General features: G+C 41.2%; 1 protein-coding gene across 9 annotated transcripts in view; it reads left to right on the top strand.

Annotated features, from left to right (window-relative positions):
• Positions 1-20,818, top strand: part of gramd1ba (GRAM domain containing 1Ba) — a 95,413-nt gene that overhangs the window by 49,749 nt on the left and 24,846 nt on the right. For 4 of the 9 annotated variants that reach the window (XM_034293197.1, XM_034293196.1, XM_034293199.1 and 1 more), the window contains exons 3-7: positions 12,075-12,315; positions 13,444-13,464; positions 14,440-14,484; positions 15,498-15,521; positions 17,751-17,771. In XM_034293197.1, coding sequence (XP_034149088.1) covers positions 12,075-12,315; positions 13,444-13,464; positions 14,440-14,484; positions 15,498-15,521; positions 17,751-17,771 — 352 coding nt within the window. Of the gene's footprint in view, positions 1-1,647; positions 2,202-12,074; positions 12,316-13,443; positions 13,465-14,439; positions 14,485-15,497; positions 15,522-17,750; positions 17,772-20,818 lie in introns of those variants that run through there. The other 5 variants (XM_020048313.3, XM_020048312.3, XM_034293200.1 and 2 more) reach the window with 4 other exon arrangements.

Here is a 20,818-nt window from a genome sequence, read left to right as displayed (position 1 = left end):
GATGATGATGTCTTTTTTAGTGAAGGTCTTGCTTATTTCAGCAAGACAATGCCAAACCACATTCTGCAGGTATTACAACAGCATGGCTCCATAGTAAAGGGGTTTGTGTGCAAAACTGGCCTGCCTACAGTCCAGACCTGTCACCCACTGCAAACATTTTTGCATTATGAAATGAAAAATACAACAAAGAATACCCTGAACTTTCATGCAAATGAAATCCTATATCAAGCAAGAATGGGAAACATTTCACTTTCAAAACTACAACAACTTGACTCCTCAGTTCCCAAATTGCTTACAGTGTGTTGTTAAAAGAAGAGGTGATGCAACGCAGTGGTAAACATGCCCTTGTCCCAACTTTTTTTGAAACTTTGCTGGCATCAAATTCAAAATGGGCATGTATTTTTCCCAAAACAATACAATTTCACACAACCTTTTATATTTTGTCTTTGTACTATTTTCAATTAAATATGGGGATAAATTATTTGCACATCATTGCATTCTGTTTTTATTTGCATTTTACGCTGTGTCCCAACTTTTAAGGGAACGGGGTTGTACTAAAATCGTGTTAAAATTAAAACACCTTTTTAATTCATTAACTAAAAATAAAAACCACAAATAAAAGTTTTTAATTGTGGATAGTATGTAGATCAGAAAAAAAGAATGCTAATTGAAATGTGAAAAAGTTCAAGGTGGGATTTCTATGGACACTATACTCAATCATGTACTGGGTGCAGATATGCCCTGAAGGCAGAAATTAATGTTATTACTTGGCTCAGTGAAGAGGGCAGCACTTGCATTTCTAATAGGCTGAATGCTCTGAGAGGATATTTGACCAGAGTCAGAGTTTTCTGCTGCTTTAAATCCCAACCTTCACCCTTCTCTACTCCTAACCTTAAACATTTACTTTAAATTAGTGACTTCATAGTTGGGACTTAAGCTCCGCCCTTTCCAGTGAGTCAAACTCTCACCCTAATTTCCTCTTTGCAATCCCAACTCCTTAATTAGGCTTAAGCTTCCTAGATATGAGTACAAACAGACCAGTAACTACAGTAAGCCTAAGCCCCCTAGACATAAGGGGTACTGCCAAATCAGTAAGCTAGCTATTGGCTTTACTATCTCTACTTGGGGTCCTATTTAGCCTGGTTGGTAGAAAATGGCACTTGAAAGGCCAGAGTTTTGGGTTTGATACTTACTGGGGGTTAGGATAGGGGTAAAAGTATAAAAATGTATTCTCTCAATACTGTACTGAACATTAGTCTGCCTAACTCTAACCCATTCAACATTAGTCTGAACACTAAAGAATATCTGAATATTTGTCATTTTTCTCCCACTGTCACTATGCAAACCTGCGAGCCTGATATCATATTTTCCACAAATATGCATTTCTTTATCAAAACAAAAGAACATGACAAAAATGTGGTGTATCACCCTCCATAAAGGCTAATGGTTTCGTAACAACTGAAGCAATAGACTTCACTTGCAAACCCGGGCCATTAATGGTGCAAAGCTGTGTTTGTGTGTGTGAGTGTGTGTGACTGTGTGTTTCTGGGGGGAGGGGCGGATGCGGATGGGCTGACAGTGAGGTTTCGGTGACGTCAGCCAGCAGGGCTCCATTCATGAACAGCATGAATAATTGAGGAGCCGGCCCTGGCAGGCGCGCTGCACCAAGCAGGAGCCATTATGCTAAGCAACTAGCATCAGCAGCCATCTCTCCTCAGCCTCAGCATCAACTGCACCGCAGAAGGAGAGAGGGGGCGAGAGAGAGGGAGAGAAAAAAGGCATGTAACAGAAGCGGGAGAACAGAAAGAGCCGACAGGAAGCCGGGGGAAGGAATGAGAGAAAGGGATCTTTGCAGCAAATGAAGAATGCACCTTTAAATCATTCGGCGGTGAGAGGGTGGGAGAGAGACCAAGAGAGACTGAGAGGGAGGGAGAGAGACTGAGAGAGAGTCCGGGAGGGAGGCCATGACAGTGTCTGTTTGAGAGGCTGTGCTTGTGTGTTTTGCGAGAGATATAAGAGGGCTAGCCGGTCATCAGCCTAACACAGACCCCGCTCACGGACCCCTCTGTCTGGGATGCAGCCCTCCCCATTTCCAGTCTCTCCTCCGCCCTCCTCTTCTTCCTCCTCAAGCTGTTCGCTGAGTGAATGAATGAAGCAGGAGGGAGCTGATCAGGCGTGGTTCAGTCTTTAATGGCTACCAGGTTAGTTCCTGCATTTCTTGGAGGGTAAACCACGTTGGAATCTTCAACTTACACTGTATTGTACAAATCATTAGGCTTGCTAATTAGCGTAGCCATGCTAATGCTAAACAGAGCATGCCACGATGGAGGGCACTGGTTACCTTAGATGTGAAGGGAACAGAAAGTCTGAGCATTGCCTCATTATTTTACATCAAACAGCTACAGCTAATACTGATCAGGTATTATAGTGTAGAATTATTGGCCTTATGTGTGGGCGTGGTAGTAATGAAAAGCTGAGGATCAGACAGTTTGTTTCTTATATTCCCAGCACGTCCACAGGCAAGGTAACCTGTTTTCTCCATCATCGAAGGCTCTAATTAGCATTAGCCTTTTGCGAAGCTTGTTAGACATGGTCGCCCGCTTCCTATTTGCTACTACTGTAAGTGTAAGGTGAAGACACTAATGGACATATTGGTTAGACTATGTGGGTTTCAGTGAGGGAAACAATAAAATCAGGAATTGAAACCTGAATTGAACAATCATCTCTAGAATGACTACAAGACATTGAGATTGAGAATGACTGGCTGATTGATGAATCCATTTCTCTTCCTCCATGTTAATATCACCTTGATTTATGAGCATATGGAAGGTGGAGCTTCAGTAGCATGTGTCCAGGGCTGTCAGTATATTGTTCCATTAATCCAAATTGTTCCATTAATTCAGTGCCTTTTGAAATTGGTAACTTGATAAAAAAAAAACATATGACATAATTTCATTTCTAATTGAAGAGCACAACCTGTTAATGAATCACAATTATCTTGTGGGAAAAGCATAAAATAACACTTCACAACCCCACCTTCAACTAATGAAACAGAATCTGAAGTATAGTGTTTTGGTAAAATTGGTCAAGACTATGATGTCATTCTTATGAGGTGGATGAGCTGGCCAATCCCAGGTCTTAATATTCAGCATATGGATCAGTGTGTGCCCACACTATTCTGTTGTTGGGAGTATGCACACACTTTTTAAAATACAAAAAATTCTCACCATTAAGCGAATCAAATCTATTTCACTTAAATTGTACTTAAGATTTCTTAGAAATCTGGAAACGCTGGTCTATTACTCAAAAACTGTAATAAATGCCCTTGCAACAATGGAAAATGGAAAAAAATAGATAAATAGAACCAGATCACCTGTTTTACAGTATGACTCTCTGTATTCGATGTTTATTTAGAAAAATGAAAGTAAAGTAAAAATAAATGTCCACTGTAATAAAATGAAAGTTAAATTCAACATGTTTCAACTTCAACAAAAATTAAACACTCGATTTAAATAATAATCTTGAGGAATGACTATGAAAACAGCTAAAAGAACAACAAAATACAGATATGTAATTTCATCTCTATCAACCCTTGATTTATACAAATCTGATTTATTGAATTGCCCATATGTTCTATATTAAGGGGTAGGTCATCATAACGTATACACTGGATATCGACAGTTTCCTTTGCATTTCTAGAGGTTTCCTCTTCAATTTGACCCTTTTTCTTAAAAAAATTACATTAAGAATGACAATTTATTGTTTTTCCATACCTTAATTGAGCCCTCACTGTTATATATGGACTCCATTTTGTTCTGGTAGACCTTTTCAGTTCCTTCCCAGTTGAATGAATGTCATTTGATCTTTGACACAAGGTAACAATGTGAGGGGGGGTGGGAGTATATAACCATGCAGACAACACACTCAGGAAACCTAGCACCCTCTCCACTTCTCCCTGCCTGATGGAAGTGTAATAATTTCTGTCTCTCATAGGGTCAGATTGGCTCAGCCTGAGATTTACCTACGAGCTACAGCACATACCTATAAGTTAGACTCTAGAGAACAAACGTAGCTACTGTACAAGCTGGACCTCATACTCCGCTATAGACTCAGAAGGACAAATGAAGCTATAGGCTAAAGCACATTACCAGATATAGGCTACACTCTTGGTAACAAACTTAGCTATAGGCTACAGCACTGTTTTTCAACCCCGATAGGCAGTACGTTTCTGTACCAGGCTGTGATGCCGTCTGAGTGTATGCTGTCAGTTCTGTATTTTGTGAGGGTTCTCTAGGTCATGGCTCTTCAAATCCAGCCCTGGAGGGCCGAAACACTTCTGGAACCACTTTCCTGCTTTAGGTCATATAGATTTCTTTAGCCAACTGAGGTTGAAGAGGCGCTTTTCGGCCTCCCTAACCACAGTGTCATTGCGGTTGAACCATTCAGGTTCTTGTCGAGGACTCTACAGTGACTCCGGTAACTAGCTTACACATAGGTGAGAGTGGAAACTTGTATTTGCCTTAGATGGATAGGAGAAACAATTCATTGTTTTGTGGCATGCTGGTCATATTTTGGCGGCAGCATAAACTACACCCCTCTGTGAATACTCCTTTTGCAATATTGGTTATATGGAGTTTATTTGTTAAATTAAGTACAAATATAACATTAGTTACCATTGGTGTATTTCAATTTGTGTACTATTATAATGGGATTTCAGTATGATTAAGCAGATTGTCCAAGCTTACCAGAGGATCGCCATCATCAGGGGCCTCATGCGCGTAAACCACGAGTACGTCAGTTTTGACGCAAAAGTTGGCATTTATCATGTTGAACTTGACAGAAAGTGTGCGTATCTCTATAAAACTTTCAACCCATGCGTATTCACAGCCTAGCGGTTGAACTGATGAAATACCATGCTATTTCGGAAACGCTGGGTTGAGGAATGGCAACTGAAACACATGGGGAAAATCTTATCGATAGAACGATATATCGATCGTATCGATATACGAAAAGCCTACAGGAATGAGCAAACTGTTTCCTATAATAGGCCTCGCATGCCTCAAACTCCTATAGCCTGTAGCTGATCCAAAAAACGTTTAAAACTAATAGGTTGTAAAACGTAGCCCTTTCAGTGGGCATATCCATACAGTTTTGGCGCTTTTCCACTGCATGGTAACGGTTCGCCTCGACTCTACCCACTTTGGGAGCTTTTTCATTGCATGGTACCAGCTCGACTTGTTCCCGTGTGTGTCGCGTTGGGGGTGGAGTCATGGTTGTTTTCCTGTGATGTCACTATGGGCGGGTAAATCTGCGGTGGAAAACCAACCGAGGCGGGCCGAGTCGAGCTGGTACCATGCAGTGGAAAAGCTCCCAAAGCGGGTAGAGGCAAGACGAGTTGAGTCGAGCCGGTACCATGCAGTGGAAAGGCGCAAATTTTAAAACAAGACAAACAATAGTCCCATGTGCATGTGCGTAAAGCAATACATTCAACATTGCATATTTTACCATACTATGTCGATTTATATAAAGTTGCTTACTTTTACGACCTAGAGGTTGTGTTTTCGAATGAGCTACAGCGTTATCACAATTTGTAATTTGTAAAATTGACAATACATTTCAGAAATGACTTTTATTTAAAATTCTCGCGGAATGAAAATGAACAGGACATAAATAGGTACGCTTATTCACCACAAATCGAATAAAACAGCCAATGGGCTTACTGAAATTAAAAAATATAGGCTATGCTGCTAAACGACAAATGCATTTCACTTAAATGGAACAATCATTTTAAAACAAGGTCTTTCCAAGACTCGTTGATCTTCTTTAAAACTTATGAAATGTTATATACTTTCTTAGCAACATTATCCAGGCTACTATATATTTTAACAGATCTAGCTTTTGTACAGTCCTCATTGAAACCCTACGGAACGCTGCCGCAAACCCCCGAAATCCCACTCTGGTATGCCAGTGCATGTGCTTGTAATGTCGCGAAAATAACAGCTGAAGTCCTAGACCCACGTGACTTGAACTGGGCTTGACCAATTCACTTTTATTTTGTGTCTGTGTTGATATGTTTCTTGGTTGTGAAGTTTAAATGTTATGATTAGCCTAATGGCAAATGATCCGTTACTGCAACTACCCCACAGCAAATGTCGATCGGTGTTGACATCTAGGACTTTTCCACTCAGACCCCCCCAATGATGCCAGCGATTTGCTAGTCAATAGAGAAAATATGTCACGCTGCCCACCTCCTGTAGTTAGGACACGTTAGGAGTAGTGTTGTCACGATACTAGAATTTCTAACTTCGATACGATACCTTGAAAAATATCGATATTCGATACCATTTTCGATACCACAGAGAAAAAAACTGCCACAATATTAAGGGGTTATTTTTTTATTTAAAGCTAAATATAACAAGTCTAGAACATATATTTTACATTAACAAAAATGTCCTGAGGTAGTGCACTTGTTCAAAAGCCTCTCAGATTGCATTACATTCAAAAACCAATAAAGTATGCCAAGAAGTGTGCTCAGTGTTGAGCCCAACACAGCCCAAACACCAGCTCTGCATGTCCCAGGTTTCAGGGACAAATTGCAGAGTTACTGCCATGAACGTGGAAGTGGCTCTGCTTGTCCACAGATCAGTGGTGCATGAAAAAAAGGTTTTCCTTCCAAGATGGTTCATTACTATTTCTTTTGTTTCGTTATATAGGGCTGGGATTTCAGTGTGCATGAAAAAGTTGCGTGAAGGAAGGGCATACCTGTTGTTCAAATGTTCAAGAAGTTGTTTGAAGCCAGGTTTCTCAACAGTATACACAGGAACCTGATCCATGCAGATGTACACTGCTACAGCCCTGTTCAACTTCTTGGCTTCATTTGAGTTTGCTTCATACTTACTTTGCTGTTCAAATACAGCTGGTAGTGTAGGTTGTGATTGTGTTGTTTTTGTTGCAGGTCGAGTCTCATCTTCTTTCTGGTGCTACAAGAGAATGCCAAACTTTAATAAACATTTTAGACCACACTTTTAAAATGAACTGAATGAACTAATCTAAAAACTTAGGTTAATGGTAATAGATATTTGTTAACATGAATAAGCAATGAAAAATACTTACAAAACATTTTTTAATCAAAGTTAAAAGTTGATTTAAACTAACATTCACTAATACATGTACTGATTAAAATCCAAAGTTCTATTTGTTAATATTTTTTCATTGGACCAGAGCTAACATGATCCGTTATATTTTTATTACCTAATACCTACAGTTATCAAAGATTAAAATATACTGTAACAAATGCATTGCTCATCGGTCATAAAAGCTGGTTAATACATTAATTTGATGAACAGATTTAAACGCAAACGTGCGTGCATCACACGCGAAAACTGTGCTCACTGGATCGACATGAAGTCGTCAAGTCACCTTTATTTATATAGTGCTTTTAACAATACAGATTGTGTCAAAGCTCTTAACAGTATCAAATTGGAGGATAGAGTGTCAGTAATGTATAATAATAATACCAACCTTGAGAAATTCTTTATACAGATCCGGGTGTCGGTCTCTCAAGTGCTTTGCTATATTAGTGGTGTTAGCGCCTTTTGTTAGCGCTGTTCTGTAGCATCTCTTGCATATTGGCTTGCTTGTGTCCTTCGGCTTTCCATGTTCATTTGCCTCATATGCAAAATATTTCCAGATAGCACTCCTGCTGTGTTCCTTATCAACCAAAGCCGGTCGCACGGGCGCTGCACTCGCCATCTTTCCATTCACTTCACCTTTGCTAACCAGAGCGAATGAGACGAGTGGGAGTGCGAGTGCGCGTGTGGTGGTTGTCAACGCGCCTTTGGAGACAAGTGAAAGTGAAAGCGCGGCTAGTATCGATACTTCGGGAAATGAGTATTGGTACCGTTCAGAAATTTCAGTATCGATATTTATCAAAATATCGATATTTTTGACAACACTAGTTAGGAGTGCAGCAAATCGCTTTCTCGCGTCCACATTGACTGATATCTGATCACTATTTTATTAACAACATCGTCTTGCAATGCGGAATATTTATGACTGCTTGTCGGGCAACTTGATATGATTCGAAAATGACAACTTTTTAGATTCTATATCAGATAATATTATTTGAAGTTCACATTATGGGAAATGTATTTTCTAGTAAATTTTTTCTGACCGGTCTCCACTGCTTGTGTCGACTGAAATAGCATAGTCAATAGGGCTTCTTTGGATACCTTATTATGGGTAATTGTAGGCGTTCTTTGAGCGGAGACCGTAAGCTCGTTTACTACGCAGAAGTGGTCTGATTTATTAACCTAAGCATGCGTATGTGTTGCGTACGACAGTTTGATAAATCCCAATAATGTTGTGTGCACGCAAATCGTAGGATTTCGACATACGCCATAATTTTGTTAGAAACGTACGCAAGATTTATACATGAGGTCCCATGACCTCCCCTCAAACACACAGCCGCACTAACACACACCACCTAGTCTTCCTATCCAGCTATAATCAGCATCCCAGTACTGTGTGTACCAGGGCGGCTTCCTGTCTAGTCTGTAATAGACCAGATGAGAACTGATAGAGTTATGAATTAAGAGAGTGTCTGGCGTCTCATGCACCAACTGTCCCTTAGGTAAGATAACAACACACACAAATGCGCTCACAGCACTGGAGGTCAATCACATCCGCCCAATCATAATACCACTCTCACCTGCTAGGACCTGAGATGTGGGAGTGTCAGTTAACATGGCTGTGTACAGGGAATACCAGTGCCCGATCAACGTGCAGGGGTGCTTCTGGTCATTTATGTACATACAGGTGGGGCTAAAGTGAACAGCCACTCATGTATGTGATTAGTGTGAACATGTTTGTGTGCGGCGCCAGTACGCATATGAAGATGGGTGTTGGTTTGTGTGTGATTGAGGGAGTGTGTACGAGTGTATGTGCGAATGCCTCCAGTGGGTTCGTGCATGTTGTCAATATCAAAGGTTGGTAGTACAAAAACAGAACAATGCAGATAGATTGGGCAGTTATTTGATGCTCGTTTTGCAGTCTTCTTCAACAGTCGCATGGCTCAGTGACAGAGCTGAACGGGTTCCTGTCAGATCTGGACTTAAGGCACTGATACCGCCTGCCATACCTGCAATGCAGTAGTACAGTACAAAGAAGGTTATTTGGCTGGGTGGCTGGAGTCTTTGACTATATTTAGGGCCTTCATCTGACAGCGCCTTTTGTAAAAGCCCTGGAAGCAATCATGGGTGGTGCAGTCGCCATGCCAGACAGTGATGCAGCCATTCAGGAGGCGGTCAGGGGTGCAGATGGAGTCATTTAACACTGGTTAAAGGTTGGATTGAATGACCAGATCTGTATATCAATTTGGAGGATAATTATAAAAGAAATAGTTCTGAGCAACCCAATTCTTACTTTCAATTTGTGAGATGTGTAATTGATTGTGATTAACGATCATTGAATTTATGAATTAAGGGACAGAAGAACAAGTCTGCTAAAGCTTTACTGTAGGCTCAATGAGAGAGCAAACTGTATATGACCCTGTTCGTGTTATTAATTCCACAAAAGACAACAGCAGTAGATGTGACAGGTGTGAGTTCATGTAGTAGCTACAGCTGTTGAATCTGGCTTAGGCTACTTTAATTTACAAGCTGCTACTTCTAGATCTGGGATCATTTGCTGACACCTTTCATTTGAGCTGTAAATTAAATCCATAGCTAAATAGAATTTGTCCTGTTTTGATAAAAAACATTTTTTAGAAATGTTGCTTTGCCATGGCATTGTAATGGTTAGCTAGCTAGCTTCTCATTTACAAATTATGTTTTGCTGATATCTAAAGAAAGGCCTGAAAGTGTTTTCATGGTTGAACTTTCTGTTCTATTGAGACAGAGCTAATAACATAACAGCAGCTGCCATCTAGTCACTCTGCCTCAATTAACACATCATTAATGTGCTGTGTTTGATGGCTTTGATTCATTCTTATCTGAATGTCAAAATTCAAACCAAAGTATTTCCAAAAAAATGAGCCTCAGTTAAATTTCTTAAGTGAATTATTGAGTATTATGGAAGTGTTGTTTACACACAGGAGTAAAATGAAATCTCCCATAAGTGCAGTGCTGTGAGTTATGTCCTCTCTCTTTCTTGTTTTGGAATCTGTTTGCTTTCCCAGCCGGTCTCACACAAACGCACACACACCCACACACCCACACACCCACACACACTGCTTAAATAATACAATTTGCACCCGAAGCCCCGGGTAATATAGAAAGGGTTGTAAACCGGAGAAAGAGGATGGGAAACGGAAGGAGTAAATAAAGTGGTGTCAGGATACCCCACAGGGACACGCTGGGTTGGAGCTTACTGTTGGAATAAAGGGAGAGAGACTGATGGAGGTGGAGGGAGGGAGGGAGGGAGGGAGGGAGGGAGGGAGGGAGGGAGGGAGGGAGGGAGGGAGGGAGGGAGGGAGGGAGGGAGGGAGGGAGGGAGGGAGGGAGGGAGGGAGGGAGGGAGGGAGGGATTGAGGGAGGAAAGGAATGGGTGCCAGCTCTGCAGCAGAGCAGTTGTTCTCTCAGCAACCGTGAAGAGGGTTTAGTGGGTTTACTGTTCTCTCCACTGAGCCGCACCAACAAAGTGCCTCGGTTGACGTCAAATGAAGTACATCTACTGAATCTGCCAGCCGCTAGATCAGGTCCCCCTTTATTTATTATTCATTCTGATTTAAAAGGAAAACTGATCTTTGATTAGCAGTCCTACTCAGAGACGATGGATGACTACGTCCTCTTAGAGACTATATAGTGCAGCAGTGTAGAAAATGGTCCTCTGTTGTCAAGGGCAAAGGCAGTGCTTCATCATGGTTCCCTTTAGTTTTTAAGACTAAAGTGAACACACTTTTTTTGATTGGGAGATTCCTGCTGCTTTCTTAAATAATCTGATGGTCGAACAAAACTTGGAGTGGAAGCCTTTTTTTAAAAGACCTATGTTTTTATATGTTTTATGTTTTTAGTTCACACGGTACTGTAGGGACACAGTATGACACTGATCCAGACTCTGAACAGAAGTCATTTTTATTTGTTTAAGTCTGTTCAACTTCCTGCTTTTGAATGTTACAATGTAATTGTAGAATGCACAAGTTTCAACTTTAGATAAATACTTTAGATATCAAAGGTATCCCAGCCCTTTTTGAAACAGCAGCTTGTGTTGGTATAAAGGCTGAAATCAACACAAATCATGGCTGTTTCATATTCATTTAGATCATGCAACCAACAATTACAATGTAAGTAGATCATTAATTCATTATCCACTTACAGTGGATAATAACATTTATAAAAAAAACACCCAATGTTGAGTATAATTTGCACACCCCACAATATTTTGTACCTTTTGTAGTAGTACCTTTTGCTTGGAGTTCAGCAGTACACCCGTTCTATTTGAACATGTCTCTGTCAACCTAGCACACCTGAGTTTTGCAATTTTATCCAACTCTTTTCAAGCTCAGGGAAATTGCTGGGGATCTCCTCTTTAGGTCAGGCCACAGACATTCTGTAGAATTGAGGACTGGGCCATTTCAGGACATTGATTGTCCTTTTTGCAAACCATTTCTTGGATGATTTGGCTGTGTGTTTTGGATTATTGTCATATTAGAAGGTGGAATTCTTCTTTAACTTCAGCTTTCTGGCAGAGGGAAGTTAGGTCGGCTCCAAAATCCCTTCAGCTATTCATTGTCTGCTATATTCTGACCAGAATATGCATGCAGGCTTAGATGTTTATTTTTTTTTGTGAGCAATGGCTTCTGTCTTGACATCCCACCCCACATCATATTGAACACACACAAGACCAGGCACCATCTGTACAGGTGTAGAATATGACCCTTAAAATGGCACCACATAGCCAAATCCGTAGAATTTTAAATAGGTTTTACTCTGCAAACAAATGACCATCCATCTGGCCCTTTATCACCGAGTACACGTTTGGATCGTTAGGATTCAGCCCATAAGTGCAGTGAACATCCCAGTCGAAACAGGAATTGGAATCACTCTCTCTCTTCCCGCTCCCTTCCTCCGCCACAGCACTGCCAGCAATTCCAACCGGAGCACACCTGCTTGCTCGCCTGTCTTGCGCCATCGCTCTCGCTCTCCCACGCCCCAGCAGAGCTTGGAGCCCAGCGGTGAGAACATGGTGGAGAAGGGTCACTTGGACCCACCCTCGGACAAGGACAAGTCCCCCTCCACCCCGGAGCAGGTGGTACAGCGCACCTACAGCCAGTCGGTACACTCTGCCACACGCAGCCACGGGGGCAAGAACTCCAAGGTGAGCCCTTACGCCTGGACCGAACATATAGCCAATATAACACACACACGCGCACGCACACGGCCGGAGACCAATACGTTAACACTTCACATTAAGTTGCCCTCAAAGCTATGTGCACGGTACTACTGACATAACTGAGGCGGCAACGCAGTAGTTACATGGGTAGGGAAGTATAACTGCCAATGGTAAACTACATTATGATGGATTGAGGTGGAGGCAGATGTTGCACAATTGGAACGAGGAATGTGTGACTACAAATTCACTTTCTGAATGCTACTTCGCCTGTTCCATTAGGTAACGCATGTTTTGAGACTGTATGTGTGAAATCCATCTGTTAATTACCTTGTCTGTTGCTCTTACCAACATGTTATGATAATGTAATAAACTGTGTATCCTTATTGATCTAAATATTTAAATGATTGGACCTGGTAACATCAATTATAAGGCACAACCTCAGTTACTTGATCTTACAGAGGTAACAACACAATAATAAGCTTACAGTTAATAACAGTTTCAATAGGCTTTACCAGGTTGGAGTTCTACCTACAATATTTAACTACTGTGCTGTTAATTCCGTTATTACTCGTTACATAGTAATTAGTAGGGCAACTTGAAGTGTTACATACAATAGTCTATAGGGAGTGAACAATTCAAAGGTGAACATTTATGCTGGCACTCAAGTGCAAAGACACAGTAGAAGTAAAACACTCGTCTTGCATTGTCTACATTCCTATCTTAACAACAGATACAACTGCATAGATCACTATGAAGAAAGTTTCTCTGCTCTTCAGTAGAGATTTTTTTTTTAATTGTCTTCTTAGTAAAATACTTAGTTTACTTCATTATATTATTCTGAAGTTCCTTCATATTCCATACCATGCAGATGTCTTCCTGTCATTTCCACTCTCAGGGATTGACATCTGTCAATTGTCATGCTTTTGTAAGCCATATAACTCTGTTTTACTTTGAATACATTGCTGTTGCATTTCTGAACCATCTGAATCGTCTTCAAAAGCACCCACCAGCCCAAATCGGCAACTTAAATTGTTACGGATTCTTTTTCCTCCTTATGAATTTGCTGTTTCTTTCTTTTCTGATTTTCTTTGTTCTTCTTCTCATGCATGCTAGTCTCACAAGCGACTTTCCAAAGTAAGCATCTCTCTTTTTCTGGTCTCTCTCCTTCCCGGTAGCAACTTGTACTCATGCTTTGTGACCTGTCCCTTTATCCCTGCGGTACGCTAATGGTTTCTCCTCTTTTCCACTGTTGACCTTTGTCCTTTTTACACATCCTACCGTACCCTATCCGATGAGAGTTCCCAACCCACTCTGTGCTAAACGATTTAAGCCTGATCTAGCGTACCCCCTTTGCTAACATGTACTATACCTACTCCTGCACTGACCTGTCCTTGTCCCCTTCGTATCATGCTAGATACTGTCAGAGCGCTAACTCACTGCTTTGCCCCGTTTTTGCCCATCTAACCCTTTTCTACTGTTTTCTAACAAACCTTTTCATTTATTTGGCCGGTCCATTCCTCTTTATTCTGTGCTGCCCCTAAATCAATAACAGTCACTGGGGTTTCCCCCACTTTCTGTGTCTTATTGCTATGTACCCGTTAACCTCTCATCTCTACATTGACCATTTATCTGCATACATTTCCTACCTTGCTATTAAGAGTCTACATTAAAGTATAAACTACTTGTATCATGAAATATGGCTTTTGCTATCTTAACCGTCTTTAACTTCTCTTGACCTTGTCTAACACTTTGTCAGGATTGTGTTCATAAAAGCACGGAACATCCAGTGTTTTAAACCATTTTTGCAATGGTTTCTTATTGGCCAGGTAGTCCCTTCTGGTTTCTGTATATTCAGTTTGGTGCCTAATGAACACGACCAGACCTGTTCTAACACTCTCGCCTGACCTATCCAAAATGATTCCCTATGTGGTTTTCTGTCTGAAATGCTCTGTGTTACCGGTGAAGTTTCCCTCAGACGCTGATCTTGGACGCTGATCTCAGATCTGTACCTAGGGGAAACTTCTCTTTAAAGCAACTGTTCATACTGTTCCTTGAATTTGATTGAGGATTGTGCTGTACCAGTAAAGTCTGTTCTGTGGTGTTTTGTAGCATTGCTGTGGTACCAGGACAGACCCCGAGCATGAATATTTGAAGGCATGTACGCACACACACACACGCACACGCACACACAGATACAAATACACAGCTCTGCATCTAACGGAACCAAGTTAGCTGCTGAGATATGGACTGGGGAGGTTGAATATATACTGTTTCATTGTTTTTACACAGTTCAGACAGTAAGGAAAGTGGGTGGGTGGACACAGGCATTGACCCCAGAAAGGGGGTTGTGTATCTGTCATGTGACCAGCCTCCCATGGCTCTGGACTGGAGGTGGAAGGCCAGAAGGAATAGTCATCACTGATATCTATGTCCTCAGTTTGAGTACACAGTCCCTGCACACTGTCCACACACCAAACACATACTCTCCGCACACTGTCCACACACCGTCCACATACTCTCCGCACACTGTCCACACACCATTCATATACTCTCCACACACTGTCCACACACCATTCATATACTCTCCACACACTGTCCACACACCATTCATATACTCTCCACACACTGTCCACACACCATTCATATACTCTCCACACACTGTCCACACACCATTCATATACTCTCCACACACTGTCCACACACCATTCATATACTCTCCACACACTGTCCACACACCATTCATATACTCTCCACACACTGTCCACACACCGTACACGCATTCCCCCGCACACTGTCCACACACCGTACACGCATTCCCCTGCACACTCTTTCTTATCCTCTCCCTTAAGGCTCTGACAGATAGGAAGCAATAAACATCATCAGACTCCCTTTTGGAAAACCGTAAGCAACACATGAAAGCCGCTGACAACACATCCACATGATTCCACCTCTGTCATTCCCTGCAGCGTGTCTTAATATATGGAAAACATCAGATGTGTGTCCTCTCATCTCATGTGCAGAGCTGATTGTGTCTGTGTTCATTTGTTCTCCGGTAGCTAGCACACTGTCATGTAATTCCAGTCTGTCTTAATGTGAAATCTGTGTCTTCTTAATGCCTAATCTCTCATCTGCATGACTGCTTTTGTCTGTGTTGATTTTCTTTCCAGTATGACAGACTAAAATTGATAAAAGTAAGCACTGATCTTTTATTTGATGCCCCACCTTCATGTCCCTATTAAACCTACAGTACCCCCCCCCCCTCCACACACAAACAAACACACACACACACACACTGTTCCTTGGTATGCTGTACATTAATACTCAAGATGTCATGATCTTCTTATGTGCTTGCAGTATACTCACTGTTAAATTCCAGACATGGTTGTGACTGATATCAATGTATCTGGTTAGAAGGTTGTCTGGACCAGAAAATCAGTGCAACCAGCGGGTGACGTCTTTAAGATATTATGCGTTAAATGTTGCTAACTGGACCCTTTCTCTTTAGTATGTACAGTATGGCTGACAGATTAGCAGCCCAACCAAAACTAGATTCTTCTTTTATGATTACTTATCGTCTTAATAAACAGCTGTGTCATCACCAAGAGCCATCAGCCCAAGTGTGTACATGTGAAGAGTCTATAATGTGTGTTTCAGTTTCCTATTCTGGGTGTATGGGCTTTTTCTCCGACCCAGAGAGAAGGTGATTATTAGGAGCTGGTACATAAGTGCTGGGCAGGAACAAAAGCTTTACACACCAGAGATAATGAAACCCGGTGGTAGTTTGATCCAGACTGTCTACATACCAGGTCTGGTCTTGCTGTCCATTCCACTGTGAGAGGACCACAGTGTGAATTTGGATTTGGACTAGAACTTAAAGGTGCTACACATTCTGTGGAATGATTCCATTTTAGTTGTAATAGTGTATCTGCACAAATTGTTGAATGGCCACGTTTCACAGTATTACTTACCTATCAGCGGTGTGACTGGCTGTCATGTTTGAATATTTATTTTTCCCGTTAGCCCAGTATAGTTGTCAAAATGGGAATACCATTTTAATTTTTTTATTGCTGGAGTAAGCAGCTAAATAGATTTTCTTTTATAACATCCTGTCTCTGAAAATCTACAATTTCTGTTTATTTAAACTGATTTACTAAACTGAAAGTAAAGTCCGTCTCCACTAGTTTGTGTTGCAAGGGAGAGGAGACTTGTTTTGAATGAAGAATAATGTAATTGTAATTCATCTACCTTCCATAAGGGGGACCAAACCCATGTGTAGCACCTTTAAACTAGAATACATGTATTTGCCTTGATAATGTTGTGGTGTCTGTTGCATTCAAATAACATTCAAATAGGACAGTGGCTGTGCAGTATTCACCAATACAGTAGAGTCCATATATATTCACAACCATGCACTATATTGTTATTTAATAAGTGTATATTAACAGTACTATATGTAAACAATTGAAATGTAGAATATATAAACAGATATCAAACAGAAAACAATTGGCACCGCAGAGCTAACACGTGGTTGCACAGCCTTTGGCACAGATAATTGCCAACAAAGGCTTCTTATAGCCAGCAATATGCTTGCTGCACCTTTTTACTGGCAAATTTAGTCCACTCTTCAGCAGCAAGTGGCTCTAATTCTTTCATGTTTGAGGAGTGCCCTCCAGTGACTGCAGTTTTCAGTTCTCGCCTTAGGTTAAGGATGTGCAGATTTCTTGACAACCTTTGCCCATTCCAGGACCCTGGTACCGGAGGCTCTAACGCAACCCCACAGCATTGTCAAAACGACCCTCCCGTGTTTGAACGAGCCTAAGGCCTGGAGGCCTTGTTCTGCTAATTAACCGTTCGCAATGAAAAACTCTTTGGCACTGCAGACCAACAGTGTGTTTACAGACAGCCAAGTCAAGCAGACAATAAGAGGAAGAGAAATTAAAGCATCCTGGAACAGTGCAGGAACAAACGCTGGACTGTTCCGGAGTGGTCCAGTGACCATCATAGTCACCCAAATGTAGGAGACACAGCCTCCCCTGACTAGTCCATTAGTACTGAGCAGAACCCTCTGGACTCTGGTCAATTGTGTACAACAGGGAATAATCTGCTCTTTAGGAGACATAGTGTTTCAGTGGCCTATAATACAATATAATACAATATATTACAATATATTAATGCACAGTAAAGAGGATTAACACACATTAATAGATAGGTAATAGATTTTCCCAGATTTTTGTAAGTTGCCCAATGCTGCCCTCTTCTGGTTGATATGAGTGAAGTTGTGTTGGTAGTGGGACTGGATAGAAGCAGGATAATTCATTTTATTCATTTATTTATTTTTGCTCTAGCAGTAACCTGTCTCATCTTTCTCTCTTTTCCTTGTCTCTTCCACCTTGCCATTGGACTGTTGTTTGTGACCACAGAAAAGCCAGAGCTGGTACAACGTAAGTCACTTCCTCTTTTCCTTTCTGTCCTGGATGGGCTGCATGTGTGTTTTGCGTGTTGCATGTCCCCATGGCACAGTGGGTTGCAGTGAGGTGCTAGCAGTTCTGGGTTTGGTTCCCACATGGGCCACATACAGTGTGTGATTGTGACAGTGTGTTAGAAGGCCAATGGAGCACTTTTGGGATGAGATGCAGCTGGGTGATGGTGTCACAGTATGGACCCACATCCTTGTGGAACCTTACCTACACCACGTAGAATCCATGTCTTGTAGAATCCATGTCTTGTTGAATCCATGCTGGTATTGGATGGGTGTTTCTAATGAACTGGCACCTGAGTATATTTTCCCATATTAAAAGGCTCCTTTCTGATCAGTACAGTCTCATGGTGAATGATTTGCTAATTGTTACTTTAATGATGGATACTGCATCTTCTCACTATCTAGTTTTAGAAGGGCTAGATGTTTCTATGCAGATTTAAAAACTCCAATCTTTGAACTTGTTAATTCAATTCTCATAGACAGAAAAATAATTAGAGGCTTATTTAAATGACATTAAATGAGTCATGAACATTTCCTCAGTTGCCACTGGAGAAAAATGACATTGATTCAGTATGAGGAAGAAGTTCAGTCAAATTGGTGTGTTTGTGTTTCGATTATTTGACAAACTGAATGACTAACTCTTGTTAAGTAGGGTTGTGGTTAGTGACGCAAACTATGGAACAGCAGGTTGCGTCTTCGACTCCCGACGCAGTTTAAACACATAATGCATTAGGATTTGTACTGGACAGACAAAAAGTTTGCTGGCTACATGATTCTCTCGTCTTTTCACTTGACGAAAAAGGCAGTTATCGTTACTTACATTGATTGTTCGATTGTTTTTGTGTCAATGTCATTCACGAATGGCTAATAAGCTGTTTAAACGGCCAGTGGCAAAAGCCATACAGTTCATAGATGCTATTTGTGGTTGGAGGTAAACTTAATAAGAAATGTTAGTCAGTTGAACACAAGTCTCAATGGTGTCTAGCGACATATTCAACCTCGACATGATGTTACTGCGTGACAAAATGATCACATTTTGAAATGCTATACGAACACTCGGCTAATGCTTAGCTCCGTGGTGTAATGGTAAACAACATAGCCTGTTACGTGGGAGTCCTGTGTTTCAATCCAGGGAGGGCAACAACAATCGTCACTTTCTATTGCGGGCCAGCTGAACTAGGCTTGCCTTGATCCTTGATTATATATGTGTGTGTCAGGGCCAGCTCCAGACTTTTGGGGGCCCTATGCCAAATGTTATTTGGGGCCCCGCTTATGTCGTGACCACTTTTGTCGCTTTGATAAATAAACTTTGAACTTGAACTTACGCCTAAAAGCGGCCCTGATGTGTGTGTGAGCAATATGGTGTTCATGGTTTGTTATGCTTTTGTGTGTGCGCGTGTGTGTGTGTGCTTGTGTGTGTGTGCGTGCGCATCATCTGCACTTCTGTAAGTAAGTATATTGGTCTGCTGTTGCATTTAGTGGCCTCATGACAGCAAGAATGGTGATAAGCGGTGTAGGTAATTTAAGTCCATTGTGGCGTGATGAGTCCATCTCCCTTCATCTTTCTGATGAACCCAGCAGGCTCATGTACTCTGGATCAGGGCTGAGTCCCAAATGGCACCCTATTCCTTACACAGGGCACCACTTCTTCCCAGAGCCGTTAGGGCCCGGGTCAGTAGAGTAGAGGTGCCCACATCTGTATATGAAGGGATTCCCTTTGGCTGAATGAGTCAGATCAACTCAGACCTAACCCCACCACTAACATCACCAGAAGCGCTCAGTCAAACTCTTCCCTTTCGTCTGTTTCTAATTATAGGCGTACAGGGCAGCAGTATATCAGAACATGGCTTCATTTCAACCACTGTGTTGGTATCGGTCATGTTTATTAGGCACCACCTCATAATGTAAAAAAATAACTGACCGCTGAATAGATTGATTTGGCTGAATGAGAAAGAATCTGACCATTCCATTGGTCCTTTAAGTGAAATATCACCCCCAACCAGGGCACTGGGCTATGCAAACGAATTTGCCCTAACCCTAGTGGGTTTTCAATAATGTGAAGAACTTCCTGTTTCTGAACATCAACAGGAAGAGGGAATTTATGAGACACAGTGGCGCAAAATCTGTACTTGCGTTTTTCAGATTATCCTAAAGTTGAAAACCTGTGAGAGCATAGAGGGCTAACAATCCATCAGATGTATTTCTGTTTGTGTGGACAGGAGATCGTATAATCAACACAGCTGGGCGTCCTTATTAACAGAGGGTTTGCTTCTGGCATTTGGTTTGTTGTTATGCTAGCTAGCTACTTTGGTTATTTATATGCCACTAAATGAATCCAATGTCAACAATAAAATGTTGCATGTTTAGTTTACACTGGCTAATGTGTTGGGTGTTATATCTTGCTGAACCAACCAACACAATTGTTTTTCCGTATTTGTGCAAAGGAAATTCAAACAAATCCACATAATTATATGATCCTAGGCATACTTTTCCCCCTTACCTCTAAAATACATTACAAAACCTCAAATAGTACTATGTACTTGCTAATAAGTGTTCTTGAATTCCAACAACTGCCTTTAAGGAGTTGAAAGAAGATTCCATAGAATACTGGGTACATTTTGATCTAAAAGTGTCAGTCACCTAGGACACTTTAGTGTTTGGCTGCCCTTTGGTTTTTTCACCAAGCACTCTTATCAAAATATTACTGATGTTTTAGGATAGTTTCAAATGCTGGCATAAAGTTGTACTCATAAGTTTGCATACCCTGCCAGAAAATGTTGGCATTGATTTTGAAACTATGACTGATCATCGTCTTTTATTTAAGGATGGTGATCATATGAAGCCATTTATTATCACATAGTTGTTTGGCTCCTTTTTGAATCAAAACGATAACAGAAATCACCCAAATGGCCCTGATCAAAAGTTTACATACCCTTGAATGTTTGGCCTAGTTACAGACACACAAGGTGATACAAACAGGTGAAAATGGCGATTATAGGTGAATTTTCC

Source organism: Esox lucius, chromosome 7, assembly GCF_011004845.1.
Source record: "Esox lucius isolate fEsoLuc1 chromosome 7, fEsoLuc1.pri, whole genome shotgun sequence".
In the NCBI taxonomy this organism is placed as follows: Eukaryota; Metazoa; Chordata; class Actinopteri; order Esociformes; family Esocidae; genus Esox; species Esox lucius.
Note: the sequence above shows the minus strand (reverse complement) of the source record. Positions and strands in the feature narration are given on the sequence as shown.